This window comes from Aulonocara stuartgranti (genome assembly GCF_965226115.1).
Source record: "Aulonocara stuartgranti genome assembly, chromosome: 13".
Classification (NCBI taxonomy): domain Eukaryota; kingdom Metazoa; phylum Chordata; class Actinopteri; order Cichliformes; family Cichlidae; genus Aulonocara; species Aulonocara stuartgranti.
The window spans coordinates 4,629,645-4,650,616 of record NC_138949.1 but is presented as its reverse complement, the minus strand read 5'-3'; the positions used below and the strand labels follow the sequence as shown (position 1 = coordinate 4,650,616).

Sequence of the window (20,972 nt, the reverse complement as noted above, 5' to 3'; positions counted from 1 at the left end):
AACAACCATCTCCAGAACAAAATTCGACAAATTGAAGAAGAAAAACGTCACCTGGAGAAGAAGTGCTTACAGATGGAAGCACAAAACAAACACCTGGAAGAAACACTACAGCGCCAGCCCGACATCAACATTATTAATGAGGGCTGGGGGATCAAGTTTGCTCAAGCCAGAGAGCAGATTGTATCCCTCATCAAAGAAAACAAGAAAAAGAGCGCTGAAGTTAAAGAAATGTCCGAGCAGCTTCAAGGCAGGAAAGCGACGATTGATCAAATGGAGTGGGATCTGCAATACATGGACCAAATGAATCACCTGCTCCAAAGAAAGCTTGATGAAGCTGAAGAAAAAAATAAAGAAGTCCTCCAACAGAAGGAACAACAGGACACAAAGCAAAAAGACCTGCAGCGCGAGCTCCAAGGCATGCAGGAAAAGTACAGAATGGTGAAGGCAGAGTTGGAACAAACATTGGTCCAAAATAAAGACCTCCTTCAAGAGAGAGAGCAACAGAAAGAAAGACTGCCAGAAGAAAAGTGCATTATCAAGGACTTTGAGAGTAAAAATCAAAAGTTGCAAGGATTCTGTGATGAACTGAAGGTCAAAACAAGTGAGCTGGAGGGAGAAAAGGAAACACTAGAAAAACGATGCTCACACATGCAGAAAAAGATTGATCACATGGCCAAAAACAACTCAGAGCTCATTAAGGGGATATTGTTGGAATTCAACAACTTGAAGCGGGAAAACACAGAAATGCAGGCCCAAAAGCAAAAACAAGACAAAACGCATGAGGACCTGCAGTGTACGCTCCGCGATATCCAGAAAAGAAATGAGCAGCTAGAAGGCCTGCACAAAGAAGATCAAGTGAGAAATGCAGACCTGCAGAAGGCAAAGCTGACACAGGAGGCAACATCCAAAGACCTCAAAGAAAAGCTTGAAGAAACACAAGCAACATTAGAACAGGTGGAACAAACATGCAAGAAACTAGAGAGGCAAAACACAGAAACCATCGATGAGTTGAGAACCCTCATCCTGGACAAAAAGGCGCTCGTGGAAAAGTCCATGAAAAAGAAGAAAAGATTCTTCAGCTTTTTCCGGTAGAGGGACAATACTGCTTCTTCAACTGATGTAGCCTCGTCTTGCTCCACCTCTGTTCACCCCCCCAACCAGTCCCGGCAGTTGACTGCCCCCTCCTGAGCCTGGTTCTGCCGGAGGTTTCTGCCCGTTTAAAGGCAGTTTTTCCTCCCCACTGTCGCCTAGTGCTTGCTCAGAGGGGATTGTTGGGGTTTTCTCTCCTCTACCTTGTTTCTTTATTTACTTGTTAACTTTTTGCTCTTACTTCATTTAACCTTGTTTCTTTATTTACTTGTTAACTTTTTGCTCTTACCTCATTTAACCTTGTTTCGTTATTTACTTGTTAACTTTTTGCTCTTACCTCATTTAACCTTGTTTCGTTATTTACTTGTTAACTTTTTGCTCTTACCTCATTTAACCTTGTTTCGTTATTTACTTGTTAACTTTTTGCTCTTACTTCATTTAACCTTGTTTCTTTATTTACTTGTTAACTTTTTGCTGTTTCGTTATTTACTTGTTAACTTTTTGCTCTTACTTCATTTAACCTTGTTTCGTTATTTACTTGCTTGTTTAACTTTTTTTTCAACTTATCTAACAAAATAAAACAGTTGAATTTATCCTTTGAGTATTGTTCATCTAATCTTTACAGAGTTTTTCCAAAACACTTTCAAACATTCAGATCTGTCTTTCATTTTCTTCTTGAAACCTCATGAACGGTGAACTAAAAACTCTGGAACATGGTTTGAAACACTGAAATTGTTTCAGCTGAAACTGGCAAAGTCATACGTGCGTGTGTGAGTGTCACAGGTGATATGGTGTCATTAGTCCGGTCATCATGTTTAGGCTCATTCACTCCAGAATTATTTAGGCCAAATCTTTAAAACAGTGTCACTGCACACACATTTCAATCACACAAATGCAGGATTAATTCTTTGCAGTATTTTATCTGATTTATTATGAGAATGTCACGCCTGATCATTTGCACCCACAACATCAAAAATGGGGGCAAAAGAGAGGAGACCACGTTTAATCGATTATAACACGAGGTCAGAAATATAAGTGCTGACATGAGTAGTGTCCACAGAAACCTCTGAATCTCAGCTAAAAACTCATGTAAACCATGTCTACAAACACCAAACAAAGCAAAGACACCAGACAGTTAAAAGAGCAGTTACTGCACCATGAATCTGTGGACAGGTAATATCCCTATTTTGATTTATGATTTTCTGGAGTTAAATGTGAACCAAAGCATATTTTCAAACGTGTTATATGCTATAAAATACTTTTAAAAATTAGGTGAGGGAAATAAAAAATCATTTTTTCTATGTTTGAGTCACAGTAACTTTGACATAGTAACATCTGCAGTAATATTTACAGCTCTGATGACATCTCACCAGTGTTAGCTTTATTTTGACACCAAGACTGTTTACACAGAGTTTGTAATTGCAGAGAAATACATTTATTTTGGTCATTTCCTTTTCAAGCAGGAAGCTCACCCTTCTTGGTATACCCTTTAGATGAATACAGAGTTTTTAATTAAATACATATTCTTTAAATAATGTTCCCTTTTAGAAAAAGTAGGATAATTAAAAAAACAAAACATTTATTATAGCTCTGTCACGTAGAAAAAAACCTGTCTTTTTTCTGTGGTCTGTTATATAACATTAGGGGTGTTCGTGGCAATTAACTTTTTAATCGACTAAGCGGGTCAAGTAAGAAACACTTAAATATTAAGTTACATTTGAAAACTGTTTAAAAAAAAACATATCCCCATTCCACATTCCAAAATGTCATGTGACAATCTGATTGGCTTAGGAGTGATGATGTCACAAGGATGTCACAAGGATGTCACAAGGATCCTTTGAAGTTTTTCTATAAATAGGGGTGAGAAACAGCAATTTTCAGTTCGTTTCTTCGCAGCCTTTGTGTTTGCAGCCTTCAAACGTTGACTACAGAAAAATTTGGAAACCTCTCAGAGTCATCGGATACAAACGCCAACATGTATCCAAGATTACGGCAACCGAGACAAAAAGATTTCGCCGCCTCTCCTTCCACGCGTGGCCGGCCAATTTCTCCAAATGGCCTCTTATCCATCCAAAGGGCATTACAGGAGAGTAGGAATGAAAACAACCATCTCCAGAACAAAATTCGACAAATTGAAGAAGAAAAACGTCACCTGGAGAAGAAGTGCTTACAGATGGAAGCACAAAACAAACACCTGGAAGAAACACTACAGCGCCAGCCCGACATCAACATTATTAATGAGGGCTGGGGGATCAAGTTTGCTCAAGCCAGAGAGCAGATTGTATCCCTCATCAAAGAAAACAAGAAAAAGAGCGCTGAAGTTAAAGAAATGTCCGAGCAGCTTCAAGGCAGGAAAGCGACGATTGATCAAATGGAGTGGGATCTGCAATACATGGACCAAATGAATCACCTGCTCCAAAGAAAGCTTGATGAAGCTGAAGAAAAAAATAAAGAAGTCCTCCAACAGAAGGAACAACAGGACACAAAGCAAAAAGACCTGCAGCGCGAGCTCCAAGGCATGCAGGAAAAGTACAGAATGGTGAAGGCAGAGTTGGAACAAACATTGGTCCAAAATAAAGACCTCCTTCAAGAGAGAGAGCAACAGAAAGAAAGACTGCCAGAAGAAAAGTGCATTATCAAGGACTTTGAGAGTAAAAATCAAAAGTTGCAAGGATTCTGTGATGAACTGAAGGTCAAAACAAGTGAGCTGGAGGGAGAAAAGGAAACACTAGAAAAACGATGCTCACACATGCAGAAAAAGATTGATCACATGGCCAAAAACAACTCAGAGCTCATTAAGGGGATATTGTTGGAATTCAACAACTTGAAGCGGGAAAACACAGAAATGCAGGCCCAAAAGCAAAAACAAGACAAAACGCATGAGGACCTGCAGTGTACGCTCCGCGATATCCAGAAAAGAAATGAGCAGCTAGAAGGCCTGCACAAAGAAGATCAAGTGAGAAATGCAGACCTGCAGAAGGCAAAGCTGACACAGGAGGCAACATCCAAAGACCTCAAAGAAAAGCTTGAAGAAACACAAGCAACATTAGAACAGGTGGAACAAACATGCAAGAAACTAGAGAGGCAAAACACAGAAACCATCGATGAGTTGAGAACCCTCATCCTGGACAAAAAGGCGCTCGTGGAAAAGTCCATGAAAAAGAAGAAAAGATTCTTCAGCTTTTTCCGGTAGAGGGACAATACTGCTTCTTCAACTGATGTAGCCTCGTCTTGCTCCACCTCTGTTCACCCCCCCAACCAGTCCCGGCAGTTGACTGCCCCCTCCTGAGCCTGGTTCTGCCGGAGGTTTCTGCCCGTTTAAAGGCAGTTTTTCCTCCCCACTGTCGCCTAGTGCTTGCTCAGAGGGGATTGTTGGGGTTTTCTCTCCTCTACCTTGTTTCGTTATTTACTTGTTAACTTTTTGCTCTTACCTCATTTAACCTTGTTTCGTTATTTACTTGTTAACTTTTTGCTCTTACCTCATTTAACCTTGTTTCGTTATTTACTTGTTAACTTTTTGCTCTTACTTCATTTAACCTTGTTTCGTTATTTACTTGTTAACTTTTTGCTCTTACCTCATTTAACCTTGTTTCGTTATTTACTTGTTAACTTTTTGCTGTTTCGTTATTTACTTGTTAACTTTTTGCTCTTACTTCATTTAACCTTGTTTCGTTATTTACTTGCTTGTTTAACTTTTTTTTCAACTTATCTAACAAAATAAAACAGTTGAATTTATCCTTTGAGTATTGTTCATCTAATCTTTACAGAGTTTTTCCAAAACACTTTCAAACATTCAGATCTGTCTTTCATTTTCTTCTTGAAACCTCATGAACGGTGAACTAAAAACTCTGGAACATGGTTTGAAACACTGAAATTGTTTCAGCTGAAACTGGCAAAGTCATACGTGCGTGTGTGAGTGTCACAGGTGATATGGTGTCATTAGTCCGGTCATCATGTTTAGGCTCATTCACTCCAGAATTATTTAGGCCAAATCTTTAAAACAGTGTCACTGCACACACATTTCAATCACACAAATGCAGGATTAATTCTTTGCAGTATTTTATCTGATTTATTATGAGAATGTCACGCCTGATCATTTGCACCCACAACATCAAAAATGGGGGCAAAAGAGAGGAGACCACGTTTAATCGATTATAACACGAGGTCAGAAATATAAGTGCTGACATGAGTAGTGTCCACAGAAACCTCTGAATCTCAGCTAAAAACTCATGTAAACCATGTCTACAAACACCAAACAAAGCAAAGACACCAGACAGTTAAAAGAGCAGTTACTGCACCATGAATCTGTGGACAGGTAATATCCCTATTTTGATTTATGATTTTCTGGAGTTAAATGTGAACCAAAGCATATTTTCAAACGTGTTATATGCTATAAAATACTTTTAAAAATTAGGTGAGGGAAATAAAAAATCATTTTTTCTATGTTTGAGTCACAGTAACTTTGACATAGTAACATCTGCAGTAATATTTACAGCTCTGATGACATCTCACCAGTGTTAGCTTTATTTTGACACCAAGACTGTTTACACAGAGTTTGTAATTGCAGAGAAATACATTTATTTTGGTCATTTCCTTTTCAAGCAGGAAGCTCACCCTTCTTGGTATACCCTTTAGATGAATACAGAGTTTTTAATTAAATACATATTCTTTAAATAATGTTCCCTTTTAGAAAAAGTAGGATAATTAAAAAAACAAAACATTTATTATAGCTCTGTCACGTAGAAAAAAACCTGTCTTTTTTCTGTGGTCTGTTATATAACATTAGGGGTGTTCGTGGCAATTAACTTTTTAATCGACTAAGCGGGTCAAGTAAGAAACACTTAAATATTAAGTTACATTTGAAAACTGTTTAAAAAAAAACATATCCCCATTCCACATTCCAAAATGTCATGTGACAATCTGATTGGCTTAGGAGTGATGATGTCACAAGGATGTCACAAGGATGTCACAAGGATCCTTTGAAGTTTTTCTATAAATAGGGGTGAGAAACAGCAATTTTCAGTTCGTTTCTTCGCAGCCTTTGTGTTTGCAGCCTTCAAACGTTGACTACAGAAAAATTTGGAAACCTCTCAGAGTCATCGGATACAAACGCCAACATGTATCCAAGATTACGGCAACCGAGACAAAAAGATTTCGCCGCCTCTCCTTCCACGCGTGGCCGGCCAATTTCTCCAAATGGCCTCTTATCCATCCAAAGGGCATTACAGGAGAGTAGGAATGAAAACAACCATCTCCAGAACAAAATTCGACAAATTGAAGAAGAAAAACGTCACCTGGAGAAGAAGTGCTTACAGATGGAAGCACAAAACAAACACCTGGAAGAAACACTACAGCGCCAGCCCGACATCAACATTATTAATGAGGGCTGGGGGATCAAGTTTGCTCAAGCCAGAGAGCAGATTGTATCCCTCATCAAAGAAAACAAGAAAAAGAGCGCTGAAGTTAAAGAAATGTCCGAGCAGCTTCAAGGCAGGAAAGCGACGATTGATCAAATGGAGTGGGATCTGCAATACATGGACCAAATGAATCACCTGCTCCAAAGAAAGCTTGATGAAGCTGAAGAAAAAAATAAAGAAGTCCTCCAACAGAAGGAACAACAGGACACAAAGCAAAAAGACCTGCAGCGCGAGCTCCAAGGCATGCAGGAAAAGTACAGAATGGTGAAGGCAGAGTTGGAACAAACATTGGTCCAAAATAAAGACCTCCTTCAAGAGAGAGAGCAACAGAAAGAAAGACTGCCAGAAGAAAAGTGCATTATCAAGGACTTTGAGAGTAAAAATCAAAAGTTGCAAGGATTCTGTGATGAACTGAAGGTCAAAACAAGTGAGCTGGAGGGAGAAAAGGAAACACTAGAAAAACGATGCTCACACATGCAGAAAAAGATTGATCACATGGCCAAAAACAACTCAGAGCTCATTAAGGGGATATTGTTGGAATTCAACAACTTGAAGCGGGAAAACACAGAAATGCAGGCCCAAAAGCAAAAACAAGACAAAACGCATGAGGACCTGCAGTGTACGCTCCGCGATATCCAGAAAAGAAATGAGCAGCTAGAAGGCCTGCACAAAGAAGATCAAGTGAGAAATGCAGACCTGCAGAAGGCAAAGCTGACACAGGAGGCAACATCCAAAGACCTCAAAGAAAAGCTTGAAGAAACACAAGCAACATTAGAACAGGTGGAACAAACATGCAAGAAACTAGAGAGGCAAAACACAGAAACCATCGATGAGTTGAGAACCCTCATCCTGGACAAAAAGGCGCTCGTGGAAAAGTCCATGAAAAAGAAGAAAAGATTCTTCAGCTTTTTCCGGTAGAGGGACAATACTGCTTCTTCAACTGATGTAGCCTCGTCTTGCTCCACCTCTGTTCACCCCCCCAACCAGTCCCGGCAGTTGACTGCCCCCTCCTGAGCCTGGTTCTGCCGGAGGTTTCTGCCCGTTTAAAGGCAGTTTTTCCTCCCCACTGTCGCCTAGTGCTTGCTCAGAGGGGATTGTTGGGGTTTTCTCTCCTCTACCTTGTTTCTTTATTTACTTGTTAACTTTTTGCTCTTACTTCATTTAACCTTGTTTCTTTATTTACTTGTTAACTTTTTGCTCTTACCTCATTTAACCTTGTTTCGTTATTTACTTGTTAACTTTTTGCTCTTACCTCATTTAACCTTGTTTCGTTATTTACTTGTTAACTTTTTGCTCTTACCTCATTTAACCTTGTTTCGTTATTTACTTGTTAACTTTTTGCTCTTACTTCATTTAACCTTGTTTCTTTATTTACTTGTTAACTTTTTGCTGTTTCGTTATTTACTTGTTAACTTTTTGCTCTTACTTCATTTAACCTTGTTTCGTTATTTACTTGCTTGTTTAACTTTTTTTTCAACTTATCTAACAAAATAAAACAGTTGAATTTATCCTTTGAGTATTGTTCATCTAATCTTTACAGAGTTTTTCCAAAACACTTTCAAACATTCAGATCTGTCTTTCATTTTCTTCTTGAAACCTCATGAACGGTGAACTAAAAACTCTGGAACATGGTTTGAAACACTGAAATTGTTTCAGCTGAAACTGGCAAAGTCATACGTGCGTGTGTGAGTGTCACAGGTGATATGGTGTCATTAGTCCGGTCATCATGTTTAGGCTCATTCACTCCAGAATTATTTAGGCCAAATCTTTAAAACAGTGTCACTGCACACACATTTCAATCACACAAATGCAGGATTAATTCTTTGCAGTATTTTATCTGATTTATTATGAGAATGTCACGCCTGATCATTTGCACCCACAACATCAAAAATGGGGGCAAAAGAGAGGAGACCACGTTTAATCGATTATAACACGAGGTCAGAAATATAAGTGCTGACATGAGTAGTGTCCACAGAAACCTCTGAATCTCAGCTAAAAACTCATGTAAACCATGTCTACAAACACCAAACAAAGCAAAGACACCAGACAGTTAAAAGAGCAGTTACTGCACCATGAATCTGTGGACAGGTAATATCCCTATTTTGATTTATGATTTTCTGGAGTTAAATGTGAACCAAAGCATATTTTCAAACGTGTTATATGCTATAAAATACTTTTAAAAATTAGGTGAGGGAAATAAAAAATCATTTTTTCTATGTTTGAGTCACAGTAACTTTGACATAGTAACATCTGCAGTAATATTTACAGCTCTGATGACATCTCACCAGTGTTAGCTTTATTTTGACACCAAGACTGTTTACACAGAGTTTGTAATTGCAGAGAAATACATTTATTTTGGTCATTTCCTTTTCAAGCAGGAAGCTCACCCTTCTTGGTATACCCTTTAGATGAATACAGAGTTTTTAATTAAATACATATTCTTTAAATAATGTTCCCTTTTAGAAAAAGTAGGATAATTAAAAAAACAAAACATTTATTATAGCTCTGTCACGTAGAAAAAAACCTGTCTTTTTTCTGTGGTCTGTTATATAACATTAGGGGTGTTCGTGGCAATTAACTTTTTAATCGACTAAGCGGGTCAAGTAAGAAACACTTAAATATTAAGTTACATTTGAAAACTGTTTAAAAAAAAACATATCCCCATTCCACATTCCAAAATGTCATGTGACAATCTGATTGGCTTAGGAGTGATGATGTCACAAGGATGTCACAAGGATGTCACAAGGATCCTTTGAAGTTTTTCTATAAATAGGGGTGAGAAACAGCAATTTTCAGTTCGTTTCTTCGCAGCCTTTGTGTTTGCAGCCTTCAAACGTTGACTACAGAAAAATTTGGAAACCTCTCAGAGTCATCGGATACAAACGCCAACATGTATCCAAGATTACGGCAACCGAGACAAAAAGATTTCGCCGCCTCTCCTTCCACGCGTGGCCGGCCAATTTCTCCAAATGGCCTCTTATCCATCCAAAGGGCATTACAGGAGAGTAGGAATGAAAACAACCATCTCCAGAACAAAATTCGACAAATTGAAGAAGAAAAACGTCACCTGGAGAAGAAGTGCTTACAGATGGAAGCACAAAACAAACACCTGGAAGAAACACTACAGCGCCAGCCCGACATCAACATTATTAATGAGGGCTGGGGGATCAAGTTTGCTCAAGCCAGAGAGCAGATTGTATCCCTCATCAAAGAAAACAAGAAAAAGAGCGCTGAAGTTAAAGAAATGTCCGAGCAGCTTCAAGGCAGGAAAGCGACGATTGATCAAATGGAGTGGGATCTGCAATACATGGACCAAATGAATCACCTGCTCCAAAGAAAGCTTGATGAAGCTGAAGAAAAAAATAAAGAAGTCCTCCAACAGAAGGAACAACAGGACACAAAGCAAAAAGACCTGCAGCGCGAGCTCCAAGGCATGCAGGAAAAGTACAGAATGGTGAAGGCAGAGTTGGAACAAACATTGGTCCAAAATAAAGACCTCCTTCAAGAGAGAGAGCAACAGAAAGAAAGACTGCCAGAAGAAAAGTGCATTATCAAGGACTTTGAGAGTAAAAATCAAAAGTTGCAAGGATTCTGTGATGAACTGAAGGTCAAAACAAGTGAGCTGGAGGCAGAAAAGGAAACACTAGAAAAACGATGCTCACACATGCAGAAAAAGATTGATCACATGGCCAAAAACAACTCAGAGCTCATTAAGGGGATATTGTTGGAATTCAACAACTTGAAGCGGGAAAACACAGAAATGCAGGCCCAAAAGCAAAAACAAGACAAAACGCATGAGGACCTGCAGTGTACGCTCCGCGATATCCAGAAAAGAAATGAGCAGCTAGAAGGCCTGCACAAAGAAGATCAAGTGAGAAATGCAGACCTGCAGAAGGCAAAGCTGACACAGGAGGCAACATCCAAAGACCTCAAAGAAAAGCTTGAAGAAACACAAGCAACATTAGAACAGGTGGAACAAACATGCAAGAAACTAGAGAGGCAAAACACAGAAACCATCGATGAGTTGAGAACCCTCATCCTGGACAAAAAGGCGCTCGTGGAAAAGTCCATGAAAAAGAAGAAAAGATTCTTCAGCTTTTTCCGGTAGAGGGACAATACTGCTTCTTCAACTGATGTAGCCTCGTCTTGCTCCACCTCTGTTCACCCCCCCAACCAGTCCCGGCAGTTGACTGCCCCCTCCTGAGCCTGGTTCTGCCGGAGGTTTCTGCCCGTTTAAAGGCAGTTTTTCCTCCCCACTGTCGCCTAGTGCTTGCTCAGAGGGGATTGTTGGGGTTTTCTCTCCTCTACCTTGTTTCGTTATTTACTTGTTAACTTTTTGAACTTACCTCATTTAACCTTGTTTCGTTATTTACTTGTTAACTTTTTGAACTTACCTCATTTAACCTTGTTTCGTTATTTACTTGTTAACTTTTTGCTCTTACCTCATTTAACCTTGTTTCGTTATTTACTTGTTAACTTTTTGCTCTTACCTCATTTAACCTTGTTTCTTTATTTACTTGTTAACTTTTTGCTCTTACTTCATTTAACCTTGTTTCGTTATTTACTTGTTAACTTTTTGCTCTTACTTCATTTAACCTTGTTTCGTTATTTACTTGTTAACTTTTTGCTCTTACCTCATTTAACCTTGTTTCGTTATTTACTTGTTAACTTTTTGCTCTTACCTCATTTAACCTTGTTTCGTTATTTACTTGTTAACTTTTTGCTCTTACCTCATTTAACCTTGTTTCTTTATTTACTTGTTAACTTTTTGCTCTTACTTCATTTAACCTTGTTTCGTTATTTACTTGTTAACTTTTTGCTCTTACTTCATTTAACCTTGTTTCGTTATTTACTTGTTAACTTTTTGCTCTTACTTCATTTAACCTTGTTTCGTTATTTACTTGCTTGTTTAACTTTTTTTCAACTTATCTAACAAAATAAAACAGTTGAATTTATCCTTTGAGTATTGTTCATCTAATCTTTACAGAGTTTTTCCAAAACACTTTCAAACATTCAGATCTGTCTTTCATTTTCTTCTTGAAACCTCATGAACGGTGAACTAAAAACTCTGGAACATGGTTTGAAACACTGAAATTGTTTCAGCTGAAACTGGCAAAGTCATACGTGCGTGTGTGAGTGTCACAGGTGATATGGTGTCACTAGTCCGGTCATCATGTTTAGGCTCATTCACTCCAGAATTATTTAGGCCAAATCTTTAAACAGTGTCACTGCACACACATTTCAATCACACAAATGCAGGATTAATTCTTTGCAGTATTTTATCTGATTTATTATGAGAATGTCACGCCTGATCATTTGCACCCACAACATCAAAAATGGGGGCAAAAGAGAGGAGACCACGTTTAATCGATTATAACACGAGGTCAGAAATACAGCGGGGAAAATAAGTATTTGACACATCAGCATTTTTATCAGTAAGGGGATTTCCAAGTGGACCATTGACACAACATTTCCACCAGATGTTGCCATCAAGCCAAATATTGACGTCATACAAACAAATCAGAACATATAAGTATACAAGTTAAACCACAATAAATAAAGTGAAATGACACAGGGAATAAGTATTGAATACATGGAGATAACAAGGGGCAAAATGACATAGAAAGCCAGGAGATCACCTGAAATCTGTCAGTATTGATAGAGAAATCCTGTCCCCTATCAGTACTAATTGATATCAGCTGCTTTAGTCCTAATTGATGGCCTATAAAGGCTCCTCATTACCCAGAAGGCACACAGGAAAGACTTCATGATGGGTAAAAGCAAAGAACTCTCTCAAGATCTTCGTAATCTTATCGTTGAAAAGCATTTTGATGGGAATGGTTATAGGTGCATTTCCAGAATGCTGAATGTTCCTGTGAGCACTGTGGGGGCCATTATCCGGAAATGGAAAGTGCATCAGTTCACCATAAACCTGCCACGATCAGGTGCTCCACGCAAGATCCCTGTCCGAGGAGTCCAAAGAATAATCAGGAGGGTTCTCCAAGAGCCAAGAACCACTCGGACAGAACTTCAGGAAGACCTTGCATCAGCAGGTACTGTTGTTTCAAAGAAAACTATAAGCAATGCACTGAACCGCCATGGCATCCATGCACGCTCACCACGCAAGACTCCATTGCTGAACAAAAAGCATGTCAAGGCTCGGTTAAAATTTGCGCAACAGCATTTGGAGAAGCCTGTGGATTATTGGACGACTATAGTATGGTCAGATGAAAGCAAAATTGAACTTTTTGGCAGTCATTCTACACACCATGTTTGGAGAAGAAATGGCACTGCTCACCACCCCAAGAACACCATACCAACAGTCAAGTTTGGGGGTGGAAGCATCATGGTTTGGGGCTGCTTTTCAGCAAGGGGTACTGGCAGACTTCATATTATTGAAGGCAGGATGAATGGAGAGATGTACCGGGACATTCTGGATAAAAATCTGCTGCCATCTACCAGGAAGCTAAAAATGAAAAGAGGGTGGACATTTCAGCAAGACAATGATCCCAAACACAAGGCCAAGGAAACAATGAAGTGGTTTCAAAGAAAGAAAATCAAGTTGCTTGAATGGCCCAGTCAATCACCTGACCTAAATCCCATAGAAAATCTATGGAGAGAACTGAAGATTAAAGTTCATAAAAGAGGCCCAAGGAACCTTCAAGATTTAAAGACCGTTTGTGTGGAAGAATGGGCCAGAATCACTCCTGAGCAATGCAGACGACTGGTCTATCCATACAAGAGGCGTCTAGAAGCTGTAATCACCAACAAAGGCTTTTCTACAAAGTATTGAATAAAGTGTGTTCAATACTTATTCCCTGTGTCATTTCACTTTATTTATTATGGTTTAACTTGTATACTTATATGTTCTGATTTGATTGTATGACTTCAATATTTGGCTTGATGGCAACATCTGGTGGAAATGTTGTGTCAATAGTCCACTTGGAAATCCCCTTACTGATAAAAATGCTGATGTGTCAAATACTTATTTTCCCCGCTGTATAAGTGCTGACATGAGTAGTGCCCACAGAAACCTCTGAATCTCAGCTAAAAACTCATGTAAACCATGTCTACAAACACCAAACAAAGAGCAAAGACACCAGACAGTTAAAAGAGCAGTTACTGCACCATGAATCTGTGGACAGGTAATATCCATATTTTGATTTATGATTTTCTGGAGTTAAATGTGAACCAAAGCATATTTTCAAACGTGTTATATGCTATAAAATACTTTTAAAAATTAGGTGAGGGAAATAAAAAATCATTTTTTCTATGTTTGAGTCACAGTAACTTTTAAAGTGTTTGTGCTAATAACATCATGTACAGTAAGACAGGCATGGAGAACAGCACTGACTGGGAGAGCCTTTGAACAGATGACATTCAGTTCAATTCAACATATAAGACTTTAAGAATGAACAAGCATCTAAGTAAAATCTATTTATTTAGTCTATCATCTGTGATATTATTATGTATAATTATAATGTATTGTTCACCTCTCTTAAATAAACAGGCAGCCTTAATGTATGAAATATTCATTCATTAAAACACTAAAATTTGTCTGTTGTCTCAGTGGCTGATAGTGCCCACAGGCATCAATAGCTTGAAATAGCTTGAAGCTATTTATAATTTTTATGTTTAATGGGTGGGTGCTCACGATAAACAGATTTTGAATGAAAGCCCGGGAACTTCAGTACCACAAAAAGTGGCTATTCTCTGTGCCCATATGGATCAGTCCCTCTTATTACCACTATTCCCTTAAGCCTCAAGTTGGCTAGTTAAGTATCAGACTAACGTTTAAAGCTTTTACTTGAGTGAAGTAACTCACATTACTGCTACTGCTAAGTAATGTTAGCTATGTTTACAGCATATACCATAAATCACCATGCCATAACCAACTACTGTACTATCACACTCAGTGCATTTCTCCAGCACGTTTGATAGCTAGCAAAATAATAATAATAGTTTTAAAATTAGCATGTGTTATGTACACATACTCGAAAATTATTTACTAGGACTCACCTGTCATGTGACTCAGAGTGCAAATTCCACCAGTGTCGTTTTCCATCAAACACTCATTAAAACAGCAACGTCAAGTTAGTGCACTCATCCCCAGGGGGAGGGCGGGGTCACACATTGAAACAGACTGGCACGCAGAGGTGCAAGGCAGACCAGATGGAGAAATTTTGCTTTCACACTTTGTGACTCATTCAGTTATTTGTGTTGAATGAAATATGGTTTCAACCACGTTTAAGCACCACATCTAAAATTCAAGCACTATTCAAACCTTGAAAAGACAATATTTAAATTCAAGCCTTTTTTAATGATTTCAAGCACCCATACAAACCCTGCATATGAAAAAGCCAGAAATCCAGAAAGATGGCCAAATGAAACCAAATGTCTATGATCACAAGAAAACTACATCAGTAGAGTTGTCAAGTAGTCACAATATGAAAAGTCCTCACCTTAGCCTCCTTTTTACAGAGCAGCATGACTTGTCCCAAGTGTCCTGCAGCAGCTGAGAAGCAGAGGGGGCTCATGCCGTTTTCTGAAACAACATCCACGCTGGCGCCGAACTCGAGCAGCAGTGAGACAATTTCCTGGTGACCGAGGTGACACTGGACGCAAATGGATGGGATGGTAGCTAGCGGGCAAGCAGAGGTCTGAACTAGGGCTCACATTTCAATCTGTGTCCCAGGGGTTGGAGAAATCAATGCACCTTAATCCTCCAATCCTCTGCCTGTCTGAGGCTAGAGAAACATTGCCTCCGCAAGATAACATTTTTCCTCTCCCTCATCATGAGAAGGCAGCGCAAACAGACAAACACACACAAGCACATGTATGCACACGCTCAATAAAACATACCGAACACAATCCACAAGATTGGGGGGAGGGGGTGCAAACAACACCTCAGAGATTGTCCAGATATTAGTCTAGCAGGCAAGGGCCAATATATTGAACCCTTCCTCCGAGGTGAGATGCTATTTGTCTGTTCAAAGCACAAAACAATAGCGTGACAATTTCATCTCTATGCACAACTCTGATTCTGTCTGCAAATAAGAAACATTTCATGCCTTCATATTTTCTTGTCTTAACAATGCTATCTTGATTATTCTTCCATGATTCATTTTTGCTATGCCCCGAGTTAGTCGGGCAGTAAAGCAGATAAGCTTTATTTATTCACTGAGGGGTTTTTTGCAAGAGACACCTGAGTACAAGCGACAAGTACAAATGTACACGCATAATATTACAAGTATGAAGTGATAATGCTTTAAAGTCGATCATTTAGTGCTTCCAATTTCAAGCTAAATTGCAGCTTATACAAACACTAAGCTGCAGAGTTTCTGAACTTGTAGCCGAAAGCTTAGATAGCAAAGCCATACACACACAGACGCAGGTTTACCGATGGCTTTTGCATATTAATGATGGCCAAATGGTTCAGATAACTTACAAAGCCGAATGTAACCACTGTCTGCACTGAATGGCAATGCTGCTGACTGCTGTGTCCAGAGCTTTAATGTTAGGGGAAACGGTATGAGAATACAGCATGGAGCGTACAGTTTGTGCTTTTGATCTTTTGTAGGAACTTGCTCTAAAAACTTTTGAAGGAAGTAGGAACCATCATCATTAGCTCATATTTCAGTTTCAAGAACCTTTGAGTAATGCAAGTGTATGGTCATTATAGTCTATTGCATGGAGCAGGACTGACAACCATCATGTCCAAACAACATTTTATATACATTTTCTTTATTTACTGTATTTATTTCTCTATTTATTTTATTTTGAATGCTGTGCATGGTCCAGTTATCGTAGAATATCTTCAGTTTATCATTAATTCTGTTATTAAGCATTGTGCTGTCGTTATGTGTCATGGCATGTGGTTGTACGCAGCCCTGTTTGTTCATTGTTTTCATTTTGAATTCTGCTTTTGTAATATTTCTCATCACGTCCCACCGGACATCAATTTTGGAATTTCTTTGTGATTTTGCAACCATTTCCTGCATCTTACCCAAATATGTGGACTCGTAGCCCCCCCCCCCCCCCCCCCCCAAAAAAATAAACAATAAAAAGAGAGGACATACAGGGTTTTTCTGCAAAAGACTGCCAACTCTCTTAAAAACTATTTAACTGACTTCTGTTACATTTTTGGAAAATTAGACATTTTCAGTCAGTGACTAACAGCCTTTCCATTGCACTTAAAGGGAACTTACTGAACATCATAGGAGCCTGATTTACAAAAACATTGTCAAACCGACTCCGAGGTTTTCACATGCGAAGTCGTCATATAGCTCCCATTAAAACAACAGTGCCATTCGATTCATTACTGCAGACAACTGCTAAGTGGTTACAGTGGGAATGTGAACAAAACAGAAATATAACAAGAAAAATATGATTACAAGAAAGTAAAAGACACATATGGCATGGTTAACAATGTGCTATCCTTTGCCACAGACCAGCATGTGCACAGGATTCACTAACAGAGGTTATAAAAAAAACAGCTACTGTTACATATGCCTTAAACCACACGTTTCCTTTCCAGCACAGTTGTTACTATGAAATCTACCACACGGACAACAAAAACACATCTCCGATAACCGACTGCAACCTTGTTGTTGTTGCTGTTCTTGCTTTGCCAGCCTCCAGGTGGCTAAAAACGTCACCCTAGCAAATTCACACAAACAGTAACTCCCTCTCATTAAACACTGTTTCACTTTGTCAGAAGACATTACAACACATATGTTGCAGTCTTCTGCTTATGGATGGATGGATGGATGGATGTTGCAGTGTAGTCGAAATGTATTACTTTAAGTGCAGTCACCTGGAACATCTTTCCACGTCAAAAAACCAATTCTAATGCATTAATAGAAGAGCATAAGAGGTGAATACAAAATATCAGCGCTACAATATATTGATTCACCACACTGACAGGGCCTTGCCTGAATTCTTAATAGCTAGGCTGAATTCACTATATAGTACAGCCCACACTGATGGACAACACTCGACCCTGGCTTCTGACTGAGCAATAATAACTCAAATTCCAGATGTCAATCAAAAACCACATTATTATCCAAGGCTCAGTGCTTTCTTTTTTCCCCCAGCAAGGAAAATAAGTTTTCATGTAGTTCATCAGTAGTGTCAAAGCCTCAGTTGTCAGCAGCGTGAATTTAATCCAAGTCCATAGCATTTCTGGAACTGGTCAACCTAGTGTCAGCTCAAAGTGACTGACTCATCTCTCTCCTGCCCTGCAGGTCATGTGTCTCAATTCTTTCCTGAATGTTGCTGGATATGCCTGACTCTGTAAAGAGTAGAATAACAAGCGGGAGCAGCTCAGGAAACACTTGTCAAAATGTAAAAATGTGCAGGGTCTGGTGACAGTGAGTGAGTGCCTAGAGAGGTGACGGCATGTCCAGCTAGACATTTGTTAAAATGAGAGAATTTTGATTCATTTCTTTTCTAGGGTTGCCACAGTGTTAGATTTTCCGATTTAGGATATGAAATGTTCTGGTCAACAAATCAATAAATGTGTTTTACAGTGTTTTATGGATTGGGAAACAGGGCCAGTGTGAACTGTAAGTGCAGGAGGACTGTTGGCTACAACCGGCATACTTTTTTTTTCTGCACTATAAGCCGCACTTAAAATCCTTTAATTTTCTCAAAAATCGACAGCGTTGATGCTTTATCAGGTGTAACTATTAAGTTCAACATCCAAGCATCCATGAAAACAAAATTTATTAAATTTAACGGAGTTAGAAGTTAGCTCACTAGTTCCACCTAAACATGATATACATGACTAAGAGATTTCTGAAAAAATTTAAATGTACAGCTCTGCCGTCCCTTTCGACATAAATGAAGACAGAAAACTAAACAGCAGTGACATTTATAGGGTTACTGAAGCTTGGCTAGCTGGTATAAAATGATATGCTAGCGACACAGCTATGTTAGCATAACATAAACACAGTGAAGCTAGAGGATGAAGGCTAACTTTTTTTCACTCATAAAAGTTAATGTGAGGGTTCACGAGGGTTAGGGACAAATGCAATCGCATGGCGGGATGCTGTAAACGGACCAAACTTCAATCAGGAGAACAACTGAGGTAATCCATCCACAATACAAAGGTTAGTCATTAATATGCTGCAACAACATGGGAATAGAGCAGCTGCAAGAGAATTCAGCATTTATGAATCAATGTGGATTGGAGGAAGCAAGAAAAATGAGTTGACTTATCTGACTGTTTTGTTTCGCTTAATGCGCCTTATAATCCGGTGCGCCTTATGGTCCGAAAAATACAGTATATTAAGTAAGTGAAAACTAGCACTAATAACATTAAAATATATTAAAAGGTAAGACTGTAAAAGCACTTAGTTAAAGATGCTTAGTTAAACCAGCCTGTGCAAATTTCATTCAATTTGTATAAAAAAATATAACAACAGAAGTCTTGAATGTTCAAACTTTTTGATAAGCTTCAGCTCAGAGCGCTTGGAAAGCAGATAGTAGAGGATAAGAGCAGACACGAAACTGGTAATTAAGTTAAGAATCAAGCCCTTAACAGCTTGCCTGTATCCAGTACTTCACTCAACAGTGTAACAGCCAAACTGCACCTGTGTGAGTTCATTGTGGGAAGCGAGTCTCTGAGTGTGTGAGAGAAGCAGCTGCAGCAACAGAAGAGTGAATGCCATTAGCAGTAGTTACTTTAATCAGCCGTAAAGTGTGCGGATAAGCAGAGTAGTTACCGAGAGGGAAGAAAGAGTGATAAACTTTTTAAAACTAAAACTCATCACCAGTATAATGTGACATCTGTAATTCTGACTCGAGGTGATTATAACAGTGAATATTTTGTCATCTGAGTGAACTCAGAGCCATGCTTTATAAGTTCTTTCTTACCACCAAGTTGATTCGAACAGTGACAACCAGTTTTAGCCAGGAGGGGAACTTGGCAATGATTTTTGTGATGAAGGATGCAATGGTGTCTCCATAGTCTGGTTTGTGGAACTCCGCTTCATTCAGCCCGTCTATTAAGATTATGTAATCTTCCTCTGGAATCCTTCGCTCTGCAAAGACATTTACAAATAAACTAAATATTAAAATACTATGAAATGAGATTAGTGGTCTCATACACGATGAAAATGAAATAGTGCAATATACAACTACAGTGTTTTACCTTTCCGAAGGTTGGCCAACGGTTCCAGGACTCCTCTCCGGAAAGCAGCCATGGGGTATTGGACACAGGAGCGCAGACTGAGCATGCTCTGGAGGTGGGGCTCTTTCAACAACAGCTCCCGGTACGCACTCAGTTGATGAGCTCTGCACAGAAGGGCTGCGATGCTGTGCACAAATTCTGGGACCAAGCAAGTGTACGTGTTATCTGCCTGGCAATAATGATAAGCCACCACCTGGAAGACAAAAGGAACGAGAACAAACGCGAGTGAAGCCATTGCTTTTTGAGAATCAGGAAGAATTAAAAATATGATTCACTGACTGATGGGTACATTTGATAACTTTAAAGCGTTTACAAACACCAACATCTCTGGTGACTGAAAAACTACCATGACAAAGTAAGTAAGTGAGGCTTTTGATACCAACAAGCCTCCATAAAACTACATATTATCTCTACAATGTCAAAGACATGATTTTATCCTTTCATTATTTCACACAGAAGGGATGATGAAGAGATTGGGCAACGGATGAAAAGCTATAAAAAGAAGTGAGTAGATCCCAGGTGGATATCTAAAGGTAGAATCTTCTGTACCTGAGCAGGTTTCCGCAGCATTCAAAGGAGGTCTGATTTAAAAGGAAAATGTAGGGACAGAGGTGGAGAAGAAGGAAGATGACTGTACTAATTACAGTCCAACCTGGAGGAGCTGACACACTTCCAGGCCCACAGGAGGAGGAGCAGGTGATCGGTTCCTCTGACGGCTCAACCTCAGCTGTTGCTGTTTAGTTCTCCACAGAAAACCGATGACCAGCTTCTAGAAAAATGACTAAAGCCTCAAGATATGAGACTTTTTTTTTTAACATTTAGCATCAATAAATGTTTTGGACCCAAACTTCTCCCCACAGCACAGATCTAAATGCATATTTATGGTTCTTTCTTTTTCAAATAATAACATATAACTCACATGCCAATAAAGGCACAATTAAAGCTAGCGCAAATTAGAAAAGAGGGAGGTAAGATTTTAAAAATTATAGCTGAACTCCCTGGATGTATATAACCCATCTTTAGTAAGGAAAACATGTGACATCCAGTCAGAAGATGGACCAACTGAAACAATAACACAACCACTGATTCACATCTTCTCCAGAAACTGTCAAAAATCACGACCACCAGAATTTTTCTCTGATGTTATGCTTTACCCTAAAAGCAACAAACGTCTGAGAGAAGTCCGAACACTCCTTTCTGTCATTTTTGCGTCACGCGTTTTTTGAGCTTCATCACAAATGTGACATAACAAAGAGGGAAACTGATATATT

General features: G+C 39.1%; 1 protein-coding gene across 1 annotated transcript in view; it reads right to left on the bottom strand.

The window, feature by feature from the left end:
- The window catches only part of LOC309720906 (protein TANC1-like), a 45,316-nt gene that overhangs the window by 22,045 nt on the left and 2,299 nt on the right, over positions 1-20,972 (bottom strand). Inside the window, exons 2-3 of the mRNA XM_082558151.1 lie at positions 19,663-19,894; positions 19,386-19,552 (exon numbers count right to left, since the gene is read on the bottom strand). Of these exons, the coding sequence (XP_082414277.1) occupies positions 19,386-19,552; positions 19,663-19,894 (399 nt within the window). The remainder of the gene's footprint in view (positions 1-19,385; positions 19,553-19,662; positions 19,895-20,972) is intronic.